General features: G+C 39.9%; 1 protein-coding gene across 2 annotated transcripts in view; it reads right to left on the bottom strand.

Annotated features, from left to right (window-relative positions):
• The window catches only part of BTAF1 (B-TFIID TATA-box binding protein associated factor 1), a 50,821-nt gene that overhangs the window by 28,478 nt on the left and 2,519 nt on the right, over window positions 1–19,824 (bottom strand). The window contains exons 2-5 of one of the 2 annotated variants that reach the window (XM_032694240.1): window positions 17,124–17,218; window positions 6,191–6,314; window positions 5,030–5,144; window positions 2,053–2,199 (exon numbers count right to left, since the gene is read on the bottom strand). In XM_032694240.1, the coding sequence (XP_032550131.1) occupies window positions 2,053–2,199; window positions 5,030–5,144; window positions 6,191–6,314; window positions 17,124–17,218 (481 nt within the window). Of the gene's footprint in view, window positions 1–2,052; window positions 2,200–5,029; window positions 5,145–6,190; window positions 6,315–14,696; window positions 14,875–17,123; window positions 17,219–19,824 lie in introns of those variants that run through there. The other variant, XM_032694241.1, reaches the window with a different exon arrangement.

Genomic DNA, 19,824 nt, shown 5'->3' with positions numbered 1-19,824 from the left:
CAAGAAATTGCACTTTGAAAGGAACAAGTTAACACACTAAAAAATAAAAGCAAAGACTCATTCAAGAACTATCAGTTTTTTATTGAGCACATGCATCCTTGTGGGATCTGTTACTTTTGGCAGTTTGTGTTTTCAGGGTTGGTGATTAGTTTGGTTTTGGTTTATTTTAAAGGTTTCTTTTCCTCTTAAACTTTTATCTTCTGTTGGGAAATACAGACCAAAGAAATAACCACCTATAAAACCCCTCAAATGATATTTAATCCAATACCCTGTATTGAGCTGAATATTGAGGTTGAATATGAACCCATTTTCTGCAGAAACATTCTTCCCTGTAAAATGCACTAGACACAGGTATCTCCTTCTGCCCAAGCTAACTTCTGATGGCAATGTAGATTGAGGATAAGATTATAAACAGGCTTCAGCACCCTATGAAAATCATGCTTATGCTCCCATCTTCTTCTGTGTTAAGCAAGTTTCATTGTGGAAGCTAACAGAAGCTACCTCAAGAATGTTGTGAAGCTTCAACACTAGTTACTAAACACCTAGACTTCGGGACCACCTGTATCTGTCTACATAAAAAAAAATAGAAGATTTTAGCACTTGAGTAGAATAAACCCTCCAAGTAAACCAAAACTTGTAACTTGTAGGGCTGTCAGACTTCACTCTTCACATGCACAGTACAGGAACCAGTCAGGAGACTACCTTGTGGGGTTTTTCGGTCAAATATTAGCACATAAACTTGCAAGTAGATGACGAATATTGGCAAAATTTTGGGGTATACACCAAGTTGAGCAGTAATTAATAGTTAATTATATCTACACCAATAGGTTTGTTACATTGCATTTAGCTGACAGGCAATTACAAACAGCTTCCATTCTCTACAAAATATTTTTCCTTTCATAAAATCAGCTTAGGAAAAATTGCCAGACTGCTAATTCTAAAGATTATTTAAGTTACTTTACATCCATTCATATCATCTTACTTGAAAAGAGAAGCTGCTACAAAACCAAGAAGAGAAAGCATTTAGCTGCTACAAAACAAAGAAGAGAAAGCATTTTCTCACGAGTTAAAAAAAAGTAGCAACTAAACTTTGTTTCATTTTCTTTTTTTTGTTATATTATATTTTTATTTATTTTCATTCTTAAAGTTATTTATGTGCAATCATATGACACTGGGATAAATATCAGATTTCTATGGACTAAAGTATTGAGTTTCATTAGAAGAGAGGAACCTTGTATAACACCTTATTAATCTAGTAAAAAAGATGGCAAGCAATAAATCAGCAGCCAGGCTTAAGAGAGAGGACACTGCTCAAGTTTCAGCAGCCATAGGTTCTGTTCCTTGCTGAGCTACTGATCTTCAGTGTACACTGCACAGAACCCTTCAATACACAGAGAACAAGGGAATCAGGGCTATGCAGTCAGATCCTTATCTATAGCATCACTGAACTGGAATTAGAGTAGGGAATGACAGTAATAGCAAAGAAGTAGCTTAGATTAAAATAATTCAATGTCATTACACTGATATAAACCAAGTCTCAAATAAAAAGTTACATAAAAATTAGACAAGTCACTTGAAACAAAAGACATTACACAGGCACTGGTATTTGACCTTCCAACTTCAACAGTCTTGTCACAGTATTTTTCATGCAATCTTTCTATACTTGAGCTTTTAAATAAGCTGCATTCTACTTCTCTATTTCGGAACACTGTTTAAATGAAGAAAAAGTGGTGATAATTCCTGCCTGCCTTAATGAAGTCTACAGAAACTATAAAGAAGCTTGTTTTTTCTGCTCTGTTTCAGGTTTCCACTCTCTTCACCCTGTACACATCATAATTCTGTTAAGGGAGAAAACAAACAGACAATACACCCCCCAAAAAAACCTGTTTAACTTGAAAAAGGTAATGCAAACCACTTATGCTGGGGAATATTTTCTTCTGTTATTTCCGAGCATTCTGAGAATCCATGGATGGTTAGACTCATAAAAGTGCCACAACAAACTTTTGCAAATTAGTAAGTTCTCTTGTCTGCAAGTAAAAGATAAAGATATACCTGACTTATCATCTTGGACTTCAAATTCTGCACCAGCAGATCCAAGAAGAGATGCACCATGTTTTAGCAACCGACAGATATCAAATCTGTCAAAACGCAACCGATCTGTTGAAGAGGAATCTTCCATAGGACTTTCTGAGCCCGGTTCTAGGTAGAAAATAAAAATATTAAGGACAATATGATGAAATTTTTGTTCAAAATTCTGGCAGAAGATTAAGCAAGAGCAAGAAATAATTTCTCTCCTCCAAAAGAATCAGACATGCAGCATTTTGATTCATGAAGTGCAACAGCTCGTTTTTCACAGAGACAGACTTTGTCTTAGGTCACTCAATGTGCCTGAGTAGAAAAAAAATTTAAAAGTTTTTCCCTTGATAAATTTAGCTTTTTTAAATCTTTGACATTAACACTAGTCCTTCTCTGTACACATAAAGTCAATTTACAGTTTGAACTGCATATGACTCACATAGTTCTATCAAGTACCTCACCTACAGCATATTCCTGACAGCCAAGCATCCCTGGTAGGGAAGCTGGAGAGCAGTCTTAACAGGTATGGGAAAAAGTCAGCTAACAAAGGCTGCTGAAGACAACCATGAGCTCTTCTCAAATCCAACTTCAAGTACAGTGCAGTTCAACACTGATACAGAACATATCTGTTCCTCAGAAGGAGTTCTTATTTTCTGGTTATGAATTCACTTTCAAAATATTCCCTCTCCTCAACATGCAAACATTAGCATGTTTTGTGGCTCCTAGTCACATGTAGCTTAGTATCAAAATAGATTTGGCTATTCCCACTTAAACCAGCACACTCACATCCTGAATTACAACTGGGAGTACAAATACAGTTGTTGCCTACAAGAATTACAGCATTCAGTTTGCTGTGTTTCATCTCATTTATGAAAGTTTGTTCATTTACAGCAGGAGTCAAAGTGCACAAAATATCACACAAAATAAACATCGCCTACACTTCATTACACATATACAAAAAGAGAAGTGATTGTTGCAAGCTGAAGAACCTAAATGCAACCAGACACTGTGAAACATGTTTGACTACTACAAACAGTTTAACTGAAATAAAAGAAACAAATGCCTGCATAGCCTGTCAATCCTGTTAAATGGTACCTTTTTCTCAAACACATATTATTACCTTTTCAGTTTCATCAGTCATCTGATAGGCAGATATGCAAGAATTGGACAACACATTTGAAAGAGGTGCTGTACTCTAAGACTTACAGGTTGCCCAATATCCACGTACAAAACACATGCTAGAAGTAATTCTTGCAACTAGACAAGTGAAATCAACTTCTATATTTGGTTGATAGTCAAGTCCCTGTCTGTGGTACAGGGACTGGAACTAGATGATCTTTAAGATCCTTTCCAATCCAAACTATTCTACGTTTAGATAACTAAATTATAAAATATATGGAAAAAATATGATTTACTGGGAAAGAGTCAGAATGGCTCCTGAAAAAATTCAAACACCTTTTATTAACTTGATTATCAATGTCCTTAAAGAGCTCCAGCAAGTAGATAGAGGGCATCCAGTGGACATTTAAAAGCTTTTGGTGAGGTTTCACAGAAGAAAAATAAATCAAAGGAACCAAGTCAGCACAGAACTGGGGAAAACATCCTTTTACAAACTGAAAGGGGGTTAAAGATCTAAGCTAGCTTTGGAGTCCTTTGGAGATCAGTTTTAGAACCAATTCTATCACTCTTTAGCAATGGGAAAGATTTCATTACAAACTCTTCTCCAAGCACAGAGATGACAATAAGCTCTTGGATAGCCCAAAGTCACAACAGCATTAGGAAATCCAAGGAAAACTCTCAAAACAGACTAATGGGCAAAAAACTAGATAAGGTGCAAAATGAATAACCTAAAGCACACCTACACAACACTGAATTCTGAATTGGCAGGTAACATGCAATACAAATTTTGTAGGGACTTTTGACAGTTTTCTGTATTCACCAGTTCATTGAGGAGTCAAAGCCAGAACAGCCAACTAAGTACTGGGCATCACCAGGAAGGACACCGAAGACATGACAAATCACACAATTTTGTCACTGTGTGTAAGTACCAGTATTCTAGAGATGTAGGTAGACTGTGTGCAGTTCTGTGCATTTCAAAGAACACAAGAAAGAAACAGCACAAAGACAAATGAAGATATTTAAAAGACAAAGCAGCTGCCTGGTGAGGAAAGACTGAAGAGACTGCAACCCTTCAATGTGAAGAGAAGTTGTTGGAGGAGAGCAAATATGATGCTTTACAAAAATCATGAAGACAGTGGATTAAGGCAAATGCAGAACCTGCTTGTCAAATTCTATATCAGCAGAACCAGGAGGCACTAAATGAAACAAATACAAGATCACCTCAAAACAAATAAGAGTTCTGTTGTCGTTGCTTTGGGGGTATGTGTGTGTTCCTCTGTCTTCAATTTAAACAGTCAGTGAATTTCTGGAACCTGTGCCACAAAGCTGTGAACACAGACAGTACCAATGGGTTTAGACAAAATCACTGACAGTAAGTCCAAAACCTGACAATAAAAGAAACTAACATCCCTAACGTGACAATTTCAGATGCAAAGCGAGTACAAACAGAACAAGATTGAGCAAGCTGTCATTTCATCTCCCTCAGAAAGGTGCTCTGAGCAAGGGTACAGCAAAGAAAAGAGTTCCTGCAGAATATCGTGACAAAGTTGATGGGTTAAACATTTCATCATTTTACTAGTTATTCCTTTTGTTTATAAAAGCTTTATGAGGGTACAGAGCACAAGTATAGGAATCTTCAAAGAACGAAGGTCAGGCACAACTGAAAGTGAACATCTAAAGCCAAAGAGGTTTACTAACAGTCCCACTTACATCCATATAAAAAAGTCTATGCTCATAAAAAACCAGAATGATAAAGTTGCATTGAAAAGTCTCATATCGCAGTCAGCTTGCATAAGATAAACAACGAGTTATACATAATTAGTTTAAGGAGCACCTTGTTTTGATCTTGGAGTTGGATTCCACTCAGGTACATTTTTCACTATTGCTTCAACAGCCTGGCCAGCTGCAATACGAGTATCCCAGTTCGTACTTCTTAAATACACTAACACCTTTAAGGAGAGATTAATAGGTAAATAGATATTTGCTCAAAATGTACTTCCATAAAATCCATCAGCTGTTACGCTCTATTAAAACACACTTACTTTTAATGCTATGGATTAAGACAGCAGTCAAAACAACAACAACAACAAAGGACCAAGAAATGCCAGCAGCCTTCTCTATAGTGCTCATTTCCTGGCAGAACTCCTGGCAGAGTCAGACATTAAGAATTTAAAATATATTTACTCCCATCAGTCAAACTCAAGCTTGATTTCCTCCAGCTAGTGAACAAGGCTCGATATATTTTTTGGTTTTAATTTGTTTTATTGTTTTCTAAAAGGAAACGTTCAAAAGAGATTAACAGACCTTAAAACTTTGAAGTCATTTAACCCAAGAAGAGAGAGACAACATGGGTCACTTGAAGCAATATACAGTCTTCTAAACTAATTTATCACTATGTCACAAATCTGGAAAAACTATTTCTTTCTCTGAAAGTAGTTTGATATTCTCAGTTACTTGGCCACTCTGATATCATCAATTGTGGTGAGAGCACCTGTTCAATAAGAACAGAACTGAGATCACTGAGCCTTATCCAGCAGTCAGATACAGACTATTTTTAGTGATTTTACTGGATTCGGCCAGATTGAAGTCTCAAACTAATGGAAATCTCTTTCCACTTTCCAGTCCTTTCAAAGACATGCAGCCTCCTATATTTTTAATGCTTTATCACACAAGTAATAACCTGTAAAGGCAAGAGCAGAAATCTTTTAAGGCAGAAGAGCTTTCCTTTATAGAGGAAAATCTGAATTTACAGATTACAGATATACAGAATTATATCATTACAGAATGCAAAGTGAAACCTCACTTTGTAATAATTTCTAAAGCTGATAAAACAGCAGGTTTAACAGAAGAAGACCCCTAGTTTTCTTCAGTCTCCTACTTTTGGAGAACACAAGACTACCATGCTTTTTGTTCTTCCCACAGAACCCACACCTTTAAATTAGTTTTATTCTCACCATTAAATACTAGGGGGGGGAAAAAAAAAAAAGATGCTTACTTTAGATAAGAGATTATTCAGTTCATGAGGATGCAGTTTCACTACTTCTCCAAGTTGCTGTGCAGCTGCTTTTCTTGTTACTGGTGTTGTACCGGTGTCCAGTAAAATAAAGAGACGATCAAGCCTAAATAAGAGTGACAAAAACTGAAAATGTTACACTATCCATAGTTCAGTGCCCATTTCTATTAATATTCCCCCACATTTTTCACTTTATGTAACTCAAAAAGAAGAGAAGTTTGCCTGAAGACTGTCAGTTGGCAGGGTGAATAATGTACTATTTTTCTAATAGTAAGCATAGTTGCTTTAAAAGCACATTTACATTGGCAAGCAAAAAAAGTTAATAGAAATTGTCAGAAATGTTACTTTAAAAAATCTGCAATTATAAGGAAAAAAAATTAATTGTTCCTGTCTTCGTTCTGTGACAAAACATTTCAATCTTGAAACATAAATGCTGTTATGTTGTAAGTGATCAACAACAAATTCTGTCTGATAGAAAAAGCAGAGGGTTCAACTGCTGCTATTGTTCATTATCACTTTTTTTGACATCATAACTTGTGATCTATAACATCAGACTCTGCTTTTCCACAATAAAAAATTTTATTTTTCACATATTTTCTCCCTAATTACCTGGAATATATAAAACTGACCTCTTATTGTATTAACAGCTTTGAAATAATCTGATGCCTCTGTCCTTCCCATGAAATACAGGGGTTTAACCAGTAGATCTGTTTTCACAGTAACTCTGTATTTAGTGAAAGACCCCAATCATCTATTTTTAGAACAGTTTGCTTATTTCTTGTTTAGAGTTACTGAATGAGAAATAAAAGTCTCTGTTTTGACACAGTTACCATGCAAAAAACTATCTAGATATTCAAATCTATGACTGAAGTTACAAATGTTCATTATTTCCTTCATGACCACTGGGTCAGTTAGAGGTCTAAGGAGTGCTGAGTTTATCCCCTGGGCAATAACAAGTTATTACTGAGTATGGATCTAGAATCTGTCCACGGAGTGTGATCAGAATTGCTCCTTAATAATAGAAATACTCCTCCAAACATTGCAACAATATGAAATTGGACTTCACCCAGCAATGACGCTCACCTAGATCAGCTTCATCTGGTACCCCAAGCAACCCTTCTTCATGCTCTCACAACTAGAGGTATTAGGTTAAATATTCATTAGATTTAAAAAAATTCTAACTCAAAAGCATTTCAAATAATTTTAATTTTTTAGACACATTTCTGATATTTGTCAGCTTAGAAATAATCATCTTCCTGCTAATAGAATAGGTGAGCTCATTTCAATTTCTGCAGATTAATAGTTTCAATTGCTATGATTTACTAGTTAGTAAATTGTTTCAAAGTCACAAAAATTAAGCCCCAAATATATCTAACCCAGCAGTTTTATGTGATTAGACAGTTAAGGAGGAAAGAGCTTCACACTCTTCCAAATTGCTGACAGTGGACTAGTCATGAGAAACATACTGGTATCTAGTTATTTATCAGTATTTTTTCTTTAGTATTTCTGACAGTAATAGCCTAACCTGATTTGCAGCAGTCAGTATTATTCAATACAAAATATGGTAGCTTTCAGAGGCATCACTGCTTACTCTAACTTCCTTGTTCTCACCTCTTTCATTCTTCATCCCTCTGTGAAACTTCAGTGTTCCATATTCATGTTTGCCATTTAGCACCACCCACTCCTTTAACTATTAAATTATCTTTTTTCATCTCAAAGTCAAGCCGAATGTGCAACTTTGACCACTTCCTCAGCAAGAATTCGTCATGTGTCAAAACAGGAAGAAACCACTAAGTTGGCCTACCCTCAAAAACTCCAATTCCAAACCTAGTTACAACACTACATCTTCACTCCTAAAACCCACAACTTTTTGAAGTTCTGTTACCTACAAAATATAGTTTGTTGTTTTGGGTTTTTTTTTCAACCTGCAGTATGCTTGGTTTGTAATTTGTGATTTTAATTTGCAATACACTTAACTTACAAACGCAAATTAAACCAAAAAAATCTTTCAGTTGTCTCACACACACACACACACATATATATATATTCACAAACAGGAAAGCTTCAGCATTTAACCCAGCAAGATAAATAGACAGAGAACTAGCTAACAACATCTGACTAACAGTACTCCTGGTCATGCTAATCATTCTTTCTTTCTCTCCCCCAGACTCCCCTGATGTAGACTTCCCAAACTGTTGATAATTTAAAAACCTTAATAGCTCCAAGTAAGTGTTGGTGTTGCTGCAGCAGAGTATGGCAGAGCCTGAATTCTGCTTGAGTTGGAAGGGTAGCACTGCAAAAGTTGCCACTGATCAGTAGTGCTAGTTTTTGGGGTTTTTTTAAATTAAAGCTTTCATTCTGAGTTTCATTAAGAATTAAAAAAAAAAAAACCAACTTAAAGATCCTAAACAAATTATTTTTGAGTATCTGCAGTTTGGAAAGAAGTTTTGTAAGTTCTGACAAGGTTATCATTCTCAGGACAAACTAACAGTCTCTAAACTAGTTACTAAAGCCAAAAAGAACTAAGTTCTCTAATGGCATGTGGTTCCTGCCTCTCATCACAGACAGTGCTGTAAGCAGGCACCACGTGGCTCACATCATTCACAAATATAACATAGAACTGTGAAGCAGTGTGGTAAGAGTGCGATGCTCTAAAATACAGATAACATTTTTAATTACTTTATGAAATATTTCAATGCAGTCTGTCAGAAAAATTGTTCTAAGCCTATGGAAGACAGAAACAAACAGAAATACAGAGAGTGCTTTGAGGAAAAAAAGATTAAAAAGGAAGATATATGAATTGTTACAAAAAATCTCAATACCAACAAATGCTAAAAATTAAATACATCTCTAGAACTACTTTTCCTGGACTTTAACTGCTGTGATCAGTCCTTCACTTTTTTTAATAAGTCCTTCACTTTTAACTCATAAGCAATGGTTTAGATAATCATTCTGCCATCTGCTTATCCCTCATCGACTACATCTCACCTGAAGGACAGCAACCATACACAACCCCGATGCAAACTCACGCCCTATGAGCTCATTACCAAGCACTACCTTACTCAAAAGGGTAAATAAACTCTTCCTCTCACTTCAGAAATTTGAGATTTTCTAGTCCCTGATGAAGTGTATCATCAAGACACAACTGGAAGCAGCAATTAAAGTTCTTACAATCAGCATTACACTCAAATTAAGTATTTTTCTTCTAAGAAACACCTTAGGAGCTGTTACACTGACATTTGATTGAAAATGTTTCTGACACAAAGACATCAATGCAAGTGCTTAAGAACAGGCATCCAGTAGCATTTGAGACACTTCACTAACAAAAGAGCCACTAAAACTAACTTAGTGGCACCCTCCAGGTACCACAGTGATGCCATCTTCTAGTCCCCAGTTTCACATGTTCAGCATTAAACCAAGCTAGACATGACCCAAACCCAGGCACAGTCGGCAAGTGCTGCAACAAGTGACTTGTTCTGTTCTTCAAGCTAATCTGCAGTTCTTTGCTGCCAAAAGTATCACCCCAAACAGAGGGCTGATCTCCACCTGAAGGGACAGTTGTCATACTATTTAAAGTGAACCTTAAGTCATTCCTGTGGAAACTGGATGATATGGATTTGAAAGCCCTTCAGCGACAGAGGCATTAGAAAGCTAGAGCTGGATAATCAGTGACCAGGTCAAGCTACAGTTATGAACAGTTGTCTTCAAAATGGTGGCAAAAGAAGATGTGTGCAGCTGAATTGTATAAAGATCCCAACTGGCCCAGTGTAAGTATTCCGACTGGACTGGGTCCCCACAGGACTCCAAATGACCGAAATTCTAATGTGTTGCTTTCAATCAGTTGAGGCTTAAAAGGGACAGCAAACTGATCACTGCTGCCAATGAAGTGATCTGTTTGGACTTCACATCTGTGTGCACCACCATGTGTAACTGTCCAGAGAGCAATCTCTGGTAGTAAAGGCCAACTGATACAGAATACTGTGTAACTACTCCAGTGTATCCTCCAACCCATTAAAATGTGTGACTGTACAAGAAATCCTCAGTGGTGTCATCCCTGGAACACTCTGCCTAGAGCTCTTTGAAAAACTGCTAGCTAGTACCCATCAGAAGGCAAGGGAATACTCCGAGGAGTTTGTTGTTGAAATTGTATTTCAACACCCAGAAGCTTCCTCACAGGCACTATTTCTTAGTACAAAAATAGAAAACATCCCTAAATTAAAATTTAGACTTGTCTAGGGTTGACAGTCACTGTGAAATTCAACCTTAGTTCTAATGGAGATGCCTGAGCTTTTCTTGTTGACCTGACACTCCCGTGCTGTCACTTCATCATTTGGTCAAATCCCAGCTTGGTCAGCGTCACAGCCCTAAACACTCAAGCCCCTACTAAAACACACATGAACTGTTGATAATCAACTTTCAAATACACAATCAGCCAGCAAGAGAAAAAACACTGATCAGAATTCAGAACAAAAACCAGAAGTGCAATGATATACATAAAGGATGGATTGTGATTTTATTTCTTATAGGTAAGTTATAGCCACGAAGGCGGGATTGAGGAGAATGGAGAAACCTTGTTTCCTACACAGCAGCTGAAGGAACATCCAGAATAAAGCAAGAGTTCCATGACCACACTGGGTCACAGTGTTATATGTTGCATATGGAAGCCAACCAAATGCTAAAATTAGTATAATTAATTCCATATGGATTGCATATTCCATATATGATCTACAGCATTGGGCTGTACCAGTTTTACTTGTAAACTACTACATATGTATCTACAACTAACAATGCACCCCAACACATGGCCAATTACATTACAAACACTACGAGAAAGAACAGGAAATTGAAACAGCTGTCAAGACATACTAATAGAAAAAGTGTATTGATAAGTTCCTCGGTGAGAATAAAGTTCCATCTGCTGGAGCAGGTTGGCATTCTTAATGTGCAATCCTGACTTTCAACTCTCACTTCAGTTCGTTAGAAAAGAGTGTCTGAGAAACTTCAGGCTCTATCTCGTCTGGGCAGCACTGCACATGCTACTTCTGCTTCCTCCCTTCCCATGACTGTCAGCGCTCCCTCCCACAAACGGCAACACAGTCAAAGGCACTCGACTGTTCTGGTCCTCAAGTTAATCTCTACCAACAACAGAAAAGTTACACTATTTTCCCCCTCTTTTGACTCTGAACTCCTGTAACCACATTGGTTATACAGCATCTGTCTGGTGCTTTAGGCACAGGCCTCTAAGTAGCACTGAATACATACTTGCTCAGTTTAACTCGTGCTTTTCATGCAAGAACAGCCTAAAGTAATAGCTTCCAAAGAAGCTAAAAACTGAATTAGTTATAGAGAAAGCTTGTGATAACACTAGAAAAGTATTTCTAAAAGATACACAGGGCACATAAAAGATATTTCTGATGCAGTATTTAATTTGAAATATTACATAAGTAATGATGGCAGCCCGTGCAGTCATTTGTTCTTGTGAAGTCACAGCCCTACACTTCAAAAGCTGAGAGCAATACATGAGGCCTGCTTAGTTCCAGGAGCTTTAGTCTCACAGCCTTCTGACATTACTCTTTGTTTAAAACTAGGTTCCTAATCTACATATTACCATTTATACACAAATTCACACAAATGAAAATACTGAAATCTCTAGAAAGCAGTAGTAAATTTACACAGACCAAATCATCCTGAGTACTCTGTGAGAACTGTTGTTTTCTTGGCAGTATTACTTTTTCAACTTAAATATCTTAAAAAGATCACTAGTGAGCCACTACAATTGTTCCTTTGGACCATGTACTTTGTAGGAATGAAGCTGAAGCAAAACTTTTCACTTCCTCTGTTCCACTATCAAGAAATTTTTTTTTTATTAGCTATGCAAACATGAATACCACTTCATCTATACTTTTAAGACTGGAAACAGAAGCTAAGGCCTACCAAATTAGCTTGCACCTTCACAGAAGGAACATCAACCTTCCTACCCATCTATCCCTACTCCTGAAGGATAGCACTCATTAGTCTTTTCAGCATAAAATTACCAAAAAGATAGACATATACAATGTAACTATTCTGCAACATCTTGTGGCATGAAGTATCTATGGTTCTGCTTTTGGGTCTATTTTAAACAGAAGCAGATCTTCAGTCCACGTAACAGCAGAATGTGATCAAACAATGCAGAATGAAATATGAGACTTTTCTGTCAACAGGTTACAACTAATTACACAATTGATTCTCAATCTAATTTCGAGGCATTTCAAAGCATTCCCTATGTTTGCTTAGATCTCCTTGAACAGACTTGGGTTTTGAAGAAAGTTTTCAAGTGGCCAAAAAGCAGAAACTAAACTTTTCTGGGAAAACAACCACCTGATAATTTACTGTTTTGTCAATGTAAAACTATCCATTGTAACCCCCACCTCCAAAAAGATCTTATTTTTAAAATATAGCTCCAAAATAGAACTACCCCTAATGAAATTGAATCAGCTTCTTCCTCACTCTCCAAACTTGCACAGTTAGTCATCAACAATGAAGTATTATGTTGGTCCATCAAAAAAAAGTAACTAACTACCTAGAGCAAAAGTGCAGATCTCTACAAGTAAATGGAATTGGTAAAGAAGCTGGACCACCTACACCCTTTACAGAAATATAGTTACATTGCTATATACACATAAGTACACAATTATGTGTAGTCTGAAAGGAAAGGACCTTTGAAGTTCAATGTTCTGAAGTAAAAGGTGAAGACAATTTCTTTTATTTACAAAAGCAGCAGTGATACTGTATCAGTGTTCCCATGGTCCCGCTGCAGAAAGGTCCATTTATCAGGAGGTGCAGTGTAGCTTCAAAGGGACACAGACGGGCTTTGCTGTATCTATTAAAACCACGCACAAAGGCAAATCTACACATTAGCACTTCTTACAATTATAGAAACAGTGGTGTTCACCAGGAATCATCAAGATGTTACAGCACTCCAAAATGTGTACTTCTGTGAAAGTGAAACAATTCTATACCAACTCACCAGTATTACAGCACCTTTACTGAAGTTCTATACTTTATGTTCAACTTGTATAATATCTGGATTTTAAAACTGTACTCTGAAGCAATATCACACTATTATTAACACCAACTTCTTTAGTGCTCCACACTGAGCCAAATCTAAATCAGAATTGTCCTTTGAGTTCCTGAACAGGTGCTAACTACATCTTTGCACAGAGCACTGCTGCTTTCCACTAAAGCAACCTTTCGGTAACTGAAACAGAAATCAGCCTTTCCAACAGATACAGCCTCAGCATATACCTGAAAAGCTGCATTTGATATTCTATTTAGCCCCCATATCATATGTACATTAGTAAAGTTATTTAAGCAGACTGACCAGTCCCAATGTAATTGAAATACTACTCTATTTTACATGATGACATTAACATACACAGTAGTCTTATAACAGCAGTCCTTACTATTTCCACATTCTTATGGACAGATCTGAGGGGGGTGGGAGGGAGGGAGAAAAAAAATCCCAACAAGTGTGTAACAAGTTGATTAAAAAATAAGAGTAGACTAAAACAAAGGGATACTTTGTAGAAACTGTAATGCTCAAAATAAAACACCTGCCACTAGAAGTCTTAAAAGGTGTAGTGCTGCCACAAATTTTGACGAAGAATGGATTTCCATTGTAAATGTGCACACAGAATTGTAAACTTATTCACAAGCAGCTTCAGAAACAGAATTTACTTTTGTGATAGCACTTTGGAAGTACAGAGATACTACCAACACGTGACTTGGAGCTAATCTATCACAAGCTTAATTTGGATTTATAGTTTCCTTTCAACTATCCTGTTAGGAAGCTTAACGCGCCCATTTCACATACACACACACAAAAAAAAAAAAGAAAAAAGGCAGGAATTTGTGCTCAGCATTTTTTATAAAACAGCTCTGTTAAGACATATCTCTGTATCTGTGAATGCTTTAAACGCTGGCACGCCCCAGAGCACATGTGTGTAAGAAGATACTGCCCAACATCTTGAGGCGGAGCCAGAGCACACTAATCACTTTTCTCCATGAAAGTCTATTTTATTTTGGTTACTTTACAACTAAGGGCTCTGAAAGGCAAAAACGGTTTCTTGCCAGTTTTTGAGACTCAATATCGTAATCGCCTATTTCCTAGCAGTTTAACCACCCTGCGAAGGACTGGCCAAAAAAAAGGTGTCCAATGCAGGAGGAAGCCCGGGACGCCCCAGGCAGAGACCCTGCGGCCCGGGGAAGGGAGGGGGGGCACAGGAGTCACCCCAGGCCAGGCAGCACATCCAGGCGCCGGAGCACGCAGCCACCCCCCGAGCCCAGCGGGGCGGCCCCGGCTCCGCGCGCTCCCGAGGCGAAAGGGGGTGGAAAGCAGGCCCCCCTCCTCCCGCCGCACCCCCGACGCCAGGCCGCACCGAGGGCCGGGAGCTCCAGGCCGCCCCCGGCGGGCCTCCTCCCCCCATCCCTCCCAACTCCCACCGACCTGGAAACGGCCATGGCCGCCCGGGGCCGGGCCTGGCTGGCGGCGGGCGGCGGGACGGCGGGCACGGGGGCCGGGGCGCTGCCGGGGCGGAGGGCGCAGGGCCTCGCTGGGGCCTCCGGGGCGCCGCACCCGGCCTCGGCCCCGCCGGCGATCCGCGGGCAGCGGCTGAGCGCGGCAGTGGCCGGCGGCGGCTGTAGTGTCGCTCCCCCCGGCGGGGCGGCGGCAGCGCGGGCGGGAGCGACGTGGGACCCTCGGAGCGCCGGTTAAAGCCTCGATTCCCCCATCGCCGGGGCGAAGCCCAATGCCTGGTTTTATATGAGCAGCCATCTTGTATTTATTCCCTTCCTCCATGAGAGCCGCTTCCTGATTGGCAAGGGCGCCCGGCCGCAGCCAATGGCGGGGGCGCTTCTAAGGGCGAGGAGGGCGGGCGCGCGCAGCGCCCGCACTGAGCAGGACCGGCCATGGAGGCGCCGGGCCGGCTGGGGGGGCGCCCGCCGCCGCCGGAGCGTGCCATCTGCGCGGCGGGGGGGCCTCAAAAGATAGTGCCCCAGTCCCCCACCCAGAGTGGAGAACAAAGGCACCAGAACGCGGAGTACGAGCGTTTCTTCCCAGTGCACCAGATCGTGGCACTTCTCCCCCGCCAGGCAGGGGAGGGCGGCCGGGTGCTCGGCGAGCTCGCGGAGCACCCCCGCCATTGGCGAGGTCCGCCGCCCCTCGGCCATGCTCGGTGCTGCGGCGCGAACGTTTGGCCCACGGGAACTACAACTCCCGGCGTGCCCCGCGCCGCTCCCGAGCCGGATCGGGCGGACTCGCAGGGCTTGTGGGCGGGCGCTATCCCGGAGCCCCCACAGTGCGGGGCTGCTGAATGCCCATGGGTGTACTAACCGGTACCAGCCACCCCGGGCACCGAGGGGGCACATGGCCCGGCCCAGCTACGGCGGCTCCGCGAACGGCCGCGTTCCTTTCCGCTTCCTGCCGTGTCCCTGCCGGGACAGCTGCCTGTCCTCCCGGTCCAGCGGGCTCCAGGCGGTGCTGAGGGATCCCCGGCATCCCGCCCAGCAGTGCCCCTGAGCTCCGGGAAAAACCAGCCTTTCGAAGTGCGTGCTATCAGCTTCCATCAGATTCAGTTTAAGAAATTAGACTTCGATTAATCAGTTGAATTAATGGTCCCAGACGGGGACATAAAGTTAGCTGACGTATGTAACCTTTCATGTGATAAGCTGGAAACACAATAATAGGTTTTTCTTTCCTGTAAGCGATGGCATAAACTTGAATAAACATGTGAACTTCCATAATGCTGGGTGATAAAAGTTTTCTTCTGAAGCCCATTGAGGTGTGTGTTTCATGCCCAACCTTTCTACCGGGATTTCTGCTGCCCCAGCCTTTCTGGAAGATCTCCCTTTCACGGGGGTAGTTAACTCTTCATGTATGGGTTGGCTCATTCCTTCCCCACTAACACAGAATTCCCAACAGACATACTAATGCCATCTGCATGATCACTGTCCTTTTACAGTTCTATAAACAAGACACTGGTACAGTGTCACTTCAACCTGGTTTTATCCATGCAGGTGCATGCCATACTTCAGTCCTACATAAACTTTGTCCCAGGTGACTTTCCAGGTGACTGTCCCCTCTCCTGTTGCTGAGTGGGAGCTCTGTGGTGACTGGGAGCTGGCATTACAGTGGCCCCAAACACTGGCAATGTGAGTCAGCCCGAGGCCTCTGCAGCACAGAGCGTGACCAGAGCAAACCACAGATTCATTTTTCAGTGGTAGACGTAGTTTTTGTCACAGTGCTAGACCCAATGACCCAGATAATGCCTTTTCCCTGTCACGGCTCTGATGCAGTAACTACCTTTAGACAGCTCAATGTGCCTCCTGTAGCAGAATACACACGAAAAGTCAGTAGGCTTAGCTGGAGGCCAAGAGCCTCTTACTGAAGTACTCCAAAACCTGTGCACACCTTCCTTTCTGCCATCCTGTGCCCTCATGGGTTGCAAGTGTCTCTGCCTGGGTCCCTGGCCATGATCCGAGGCATATGCCTACTCCTGTCCCATGTGTCTAAATGTTTTCACAGGATGAGGTGCCTGCTATTTTGCCACCAATGGTGAGGGAATTGGGGTAGGGAGCAGCAACGAGCAGGCTGAGGGTGGAGATATTTTTCTTGCATATTCAGTGCTGTTGACATGGATGTATAGCAAACATCCCTGATAATATTTCCATGTTTGTTTAGCCAGGTATCAGCAGCAATCCTGTCCTGCTGTGGGCATTATTAAAATGATCCTTGGGTGTTATTTCCAATTCTAACACTCTGTTTCCTCTCAGGTTCCTTAAAAATATTTTGTGCATTGCTTTAATAGTCAAGGCAGAGGGCCCATCAAACATGCGATAAAATTTGTTTTGAACAACTCCATAGAGGTTGCCCTACCTGATAAAAATAAGTGCAGGGAAAATATTGGTGGTGGGTCTTAGGCACTGAGTACTTGCAGGAATTATGATAAACTGCAGTTCCAGCAAAACAATCTGCAAAAGACAGAAAGAATGATCTGTTATTTACATAATAGTAGGCATTCTGGACTGAAACACAATTCAGTCAAGTTTTACACTACATATTTTTGTATTTTGATGTGACATTTATGTAAAGCTTGTTGTTACTTAACTATTCACCCATATCTTCTGCTCAATCCTTTTCCTACACCCTATGAAAACCAATTCTTTGCCCATGCATCTGTTCACCTGCTCTGTAAGTCATATCAATTCTTTTTGCATATTTGTTTTTTGCCCCATTTTTCAAGGAGTAGCCATGTATTTTCTTCTTTTTTCTTCTTCTGTTAAAGAATCCCCCCTGCAGATCTGTTCTGTGCCAGTGTACTCTCTCAGACCTGTTCCTATATTAGATAAATAATTTCAGTTGGTATGTTATGATCAGTACTTCCTGCATTCATCTCAAATGTTTTTGTTTTCCTCCTCCTACCGTGTTCACCTGTGAACTGTTGATGCTTAGTCTGCAGATTTATAGTGACTGCAGCTTTCGTATATGCTCTGTCTGCTGCTGGAGCCCAGGGAAGAAAATGGTGCAGTTCCCAAGTGCTACAACTGTGCAAATAGCAGATGACAGAGGCACAGTTTTTCAGGTGGAATCCCTTGTGATTAGACCTGACATAACATAATCTTCTACATGTTCTAGTCTTCAATTTTTATTTTTCCAGTTAGGTTTTTTTGTTCTGAAGGTTTGTAGATTTGTTTTGCTTAGGATCCCAGCAGCCTCTCTGTAGTGGTAGGTATAACATCAGATGTCTTCTAGTCTGGTAAAGATTATTTTCATAATAATTTGCACACATTTTAGTGGCTATCTTATTTGATTTCTGAATTCCCTTGGAAGTCTTGTCTGAAGACAAGCTAGTCTTAGACACTTGTCCCTGCTTAGCAGTTTGTTCAGACATCTTCTCTGCTGGTGTCTTAATCACTATCATTATTTTGATAATCTGGGGGAAAACTTCTCTGAGATACATTTATGTAATATGATCTTATGCAGGTAAATTGTGCAGGTTTTTGCAACATGTGTTTCTTAATGGTGCTTTGTGTTCTAAGATCTGCAAACTAACCAGCTACCTTGTAGACTATTTCTATACTTTAAAATTCTTATTTATTTTTATATATTTAACTGTTTCTTCTTCAAGTATTATTTAATCTTTCTTGGTTTTATTTGAGATTTTGCCTCTGTAGGTTAGACCACTCTTTACTGGTGTCACTAAAACCAGATTTCTGATTGCTGAAGGACTTATTTTTTTCTTGAATAATCTCTTGTTTCTTGCTAATTGATACTTTTTTTTGCTATTCAGCTTAATTTTTATTTAAAGGTGTATATATTTTCTTATCATCTAAGCTTCACTGGTTTCCATGCCAACTCTCGGAATTTAATGGTCTTATTTTTACTCCAAGGAGATTTTTTACTACCTGCATAACCTTCTTGAAAGCCAGTTAAAAAATGGCAACTTGTACATGGCCTTCCTTTTGAGTTCTTCACAGTAAGTGATGGTGGCTGGAGGCTGGATTCTGACTGACAGCTCTTGTAGTCCGAAAACACCTCAGAGATACCAATGATATACTGAATTCTGAGAGCCAAATCAGGACAAAGCCACTTCCACTCACAACACGAATCAGCAACATTTGTGAAAAAAATTTGATGGGCTCCCATTTTTAAACATCAAACAGGATTGTAATAACCATCAGTTAGTAAAAATCACCAACATCTAAAAGGTTCCAAATGTCACCAGGACTGCGTAATTATCTCATTAGATTTCATTACCTCTGATCATATTTAACATTGTAAATTCAGGACAATTTTCCTGAATGAGAGGCTCCTGATGTGATAAATAGAGAGAAAAAAACCTTGTGACTCCCTTTTGTGATTTTCTGTTCCCAGGGATTTTATCTCAGGAGATGGCATGGACTTGTTCAGAAGTGTTGCTTCTTGCCCATTTCCATTTTAAACAGATATTCTGTACAACTGATCAACCTTGTTGTACAAGGTTGTACAACCACCTTGTTTTTGTTAGCCATGGTCTGTAATTTCTTCACCATTTCGTTCCATGATCCTGAACTTCTCATTTTCTAACTTAGCTTTACTTTCCACCCTATCTTACAGCAGATGAAGACTTAAATTACTGATAGTCTTTGGGTACTCTCTACGTGTAAAAACCTGAAAGTTTCTTAGTTTTGTCTAGCTGTTATCCAGGCTCCTAATTTAAATAAATATTTTGTAGTTTGAGTAGTTTATTGTTCCTGTGGCATGGTTTTTAGGAAATGGTATTATCTATCCACTTCATAGAGTTGTTCTTTTTTCCAAACAAACTTTTATGTTTACACTTAAATCCTCCCTCTTTTGACCCCCCTCTGCATGGTGTTATTAGAAACTACACCACTTTCTATGTCAGGAAAGTAATTAAAGTTAATGTACATTCACTAAATCCACCTTAAAAACTCTGAAGTATTCAGAGATTAACAATAGTAACTCACATGGACAATTTCATCTTTATACCTCCTCTCTCACTGATGTTTAGGAGAGCAGAGATCTCCATTTATATACAAAAATTTATATATATGTTTATAATGCGCATATACATACA

The sequence above is a fragment of the Chiroxiphia lanceolata genome, chromosome 8 (assembly GCF_009829145.1).
Source record: "Chiroxiphia lanceolata isolate bChiLan1 chromosome 8, bChiLan1.pri, whole genome shotgun sequence".
Taxonomy (NCBI): domain Eukaryota; kingdom Metazoa; phylum Chordata; class Aves; order Passeriformes; family Pipridae; genus Chiroxiphia; species Chiroxiphia lanceolata.
The sequence above is the reverse complement of the archived record's forward strand: the minus strand, read 5'-3'. Positions and strand labels throughout refer to the sequence as shown.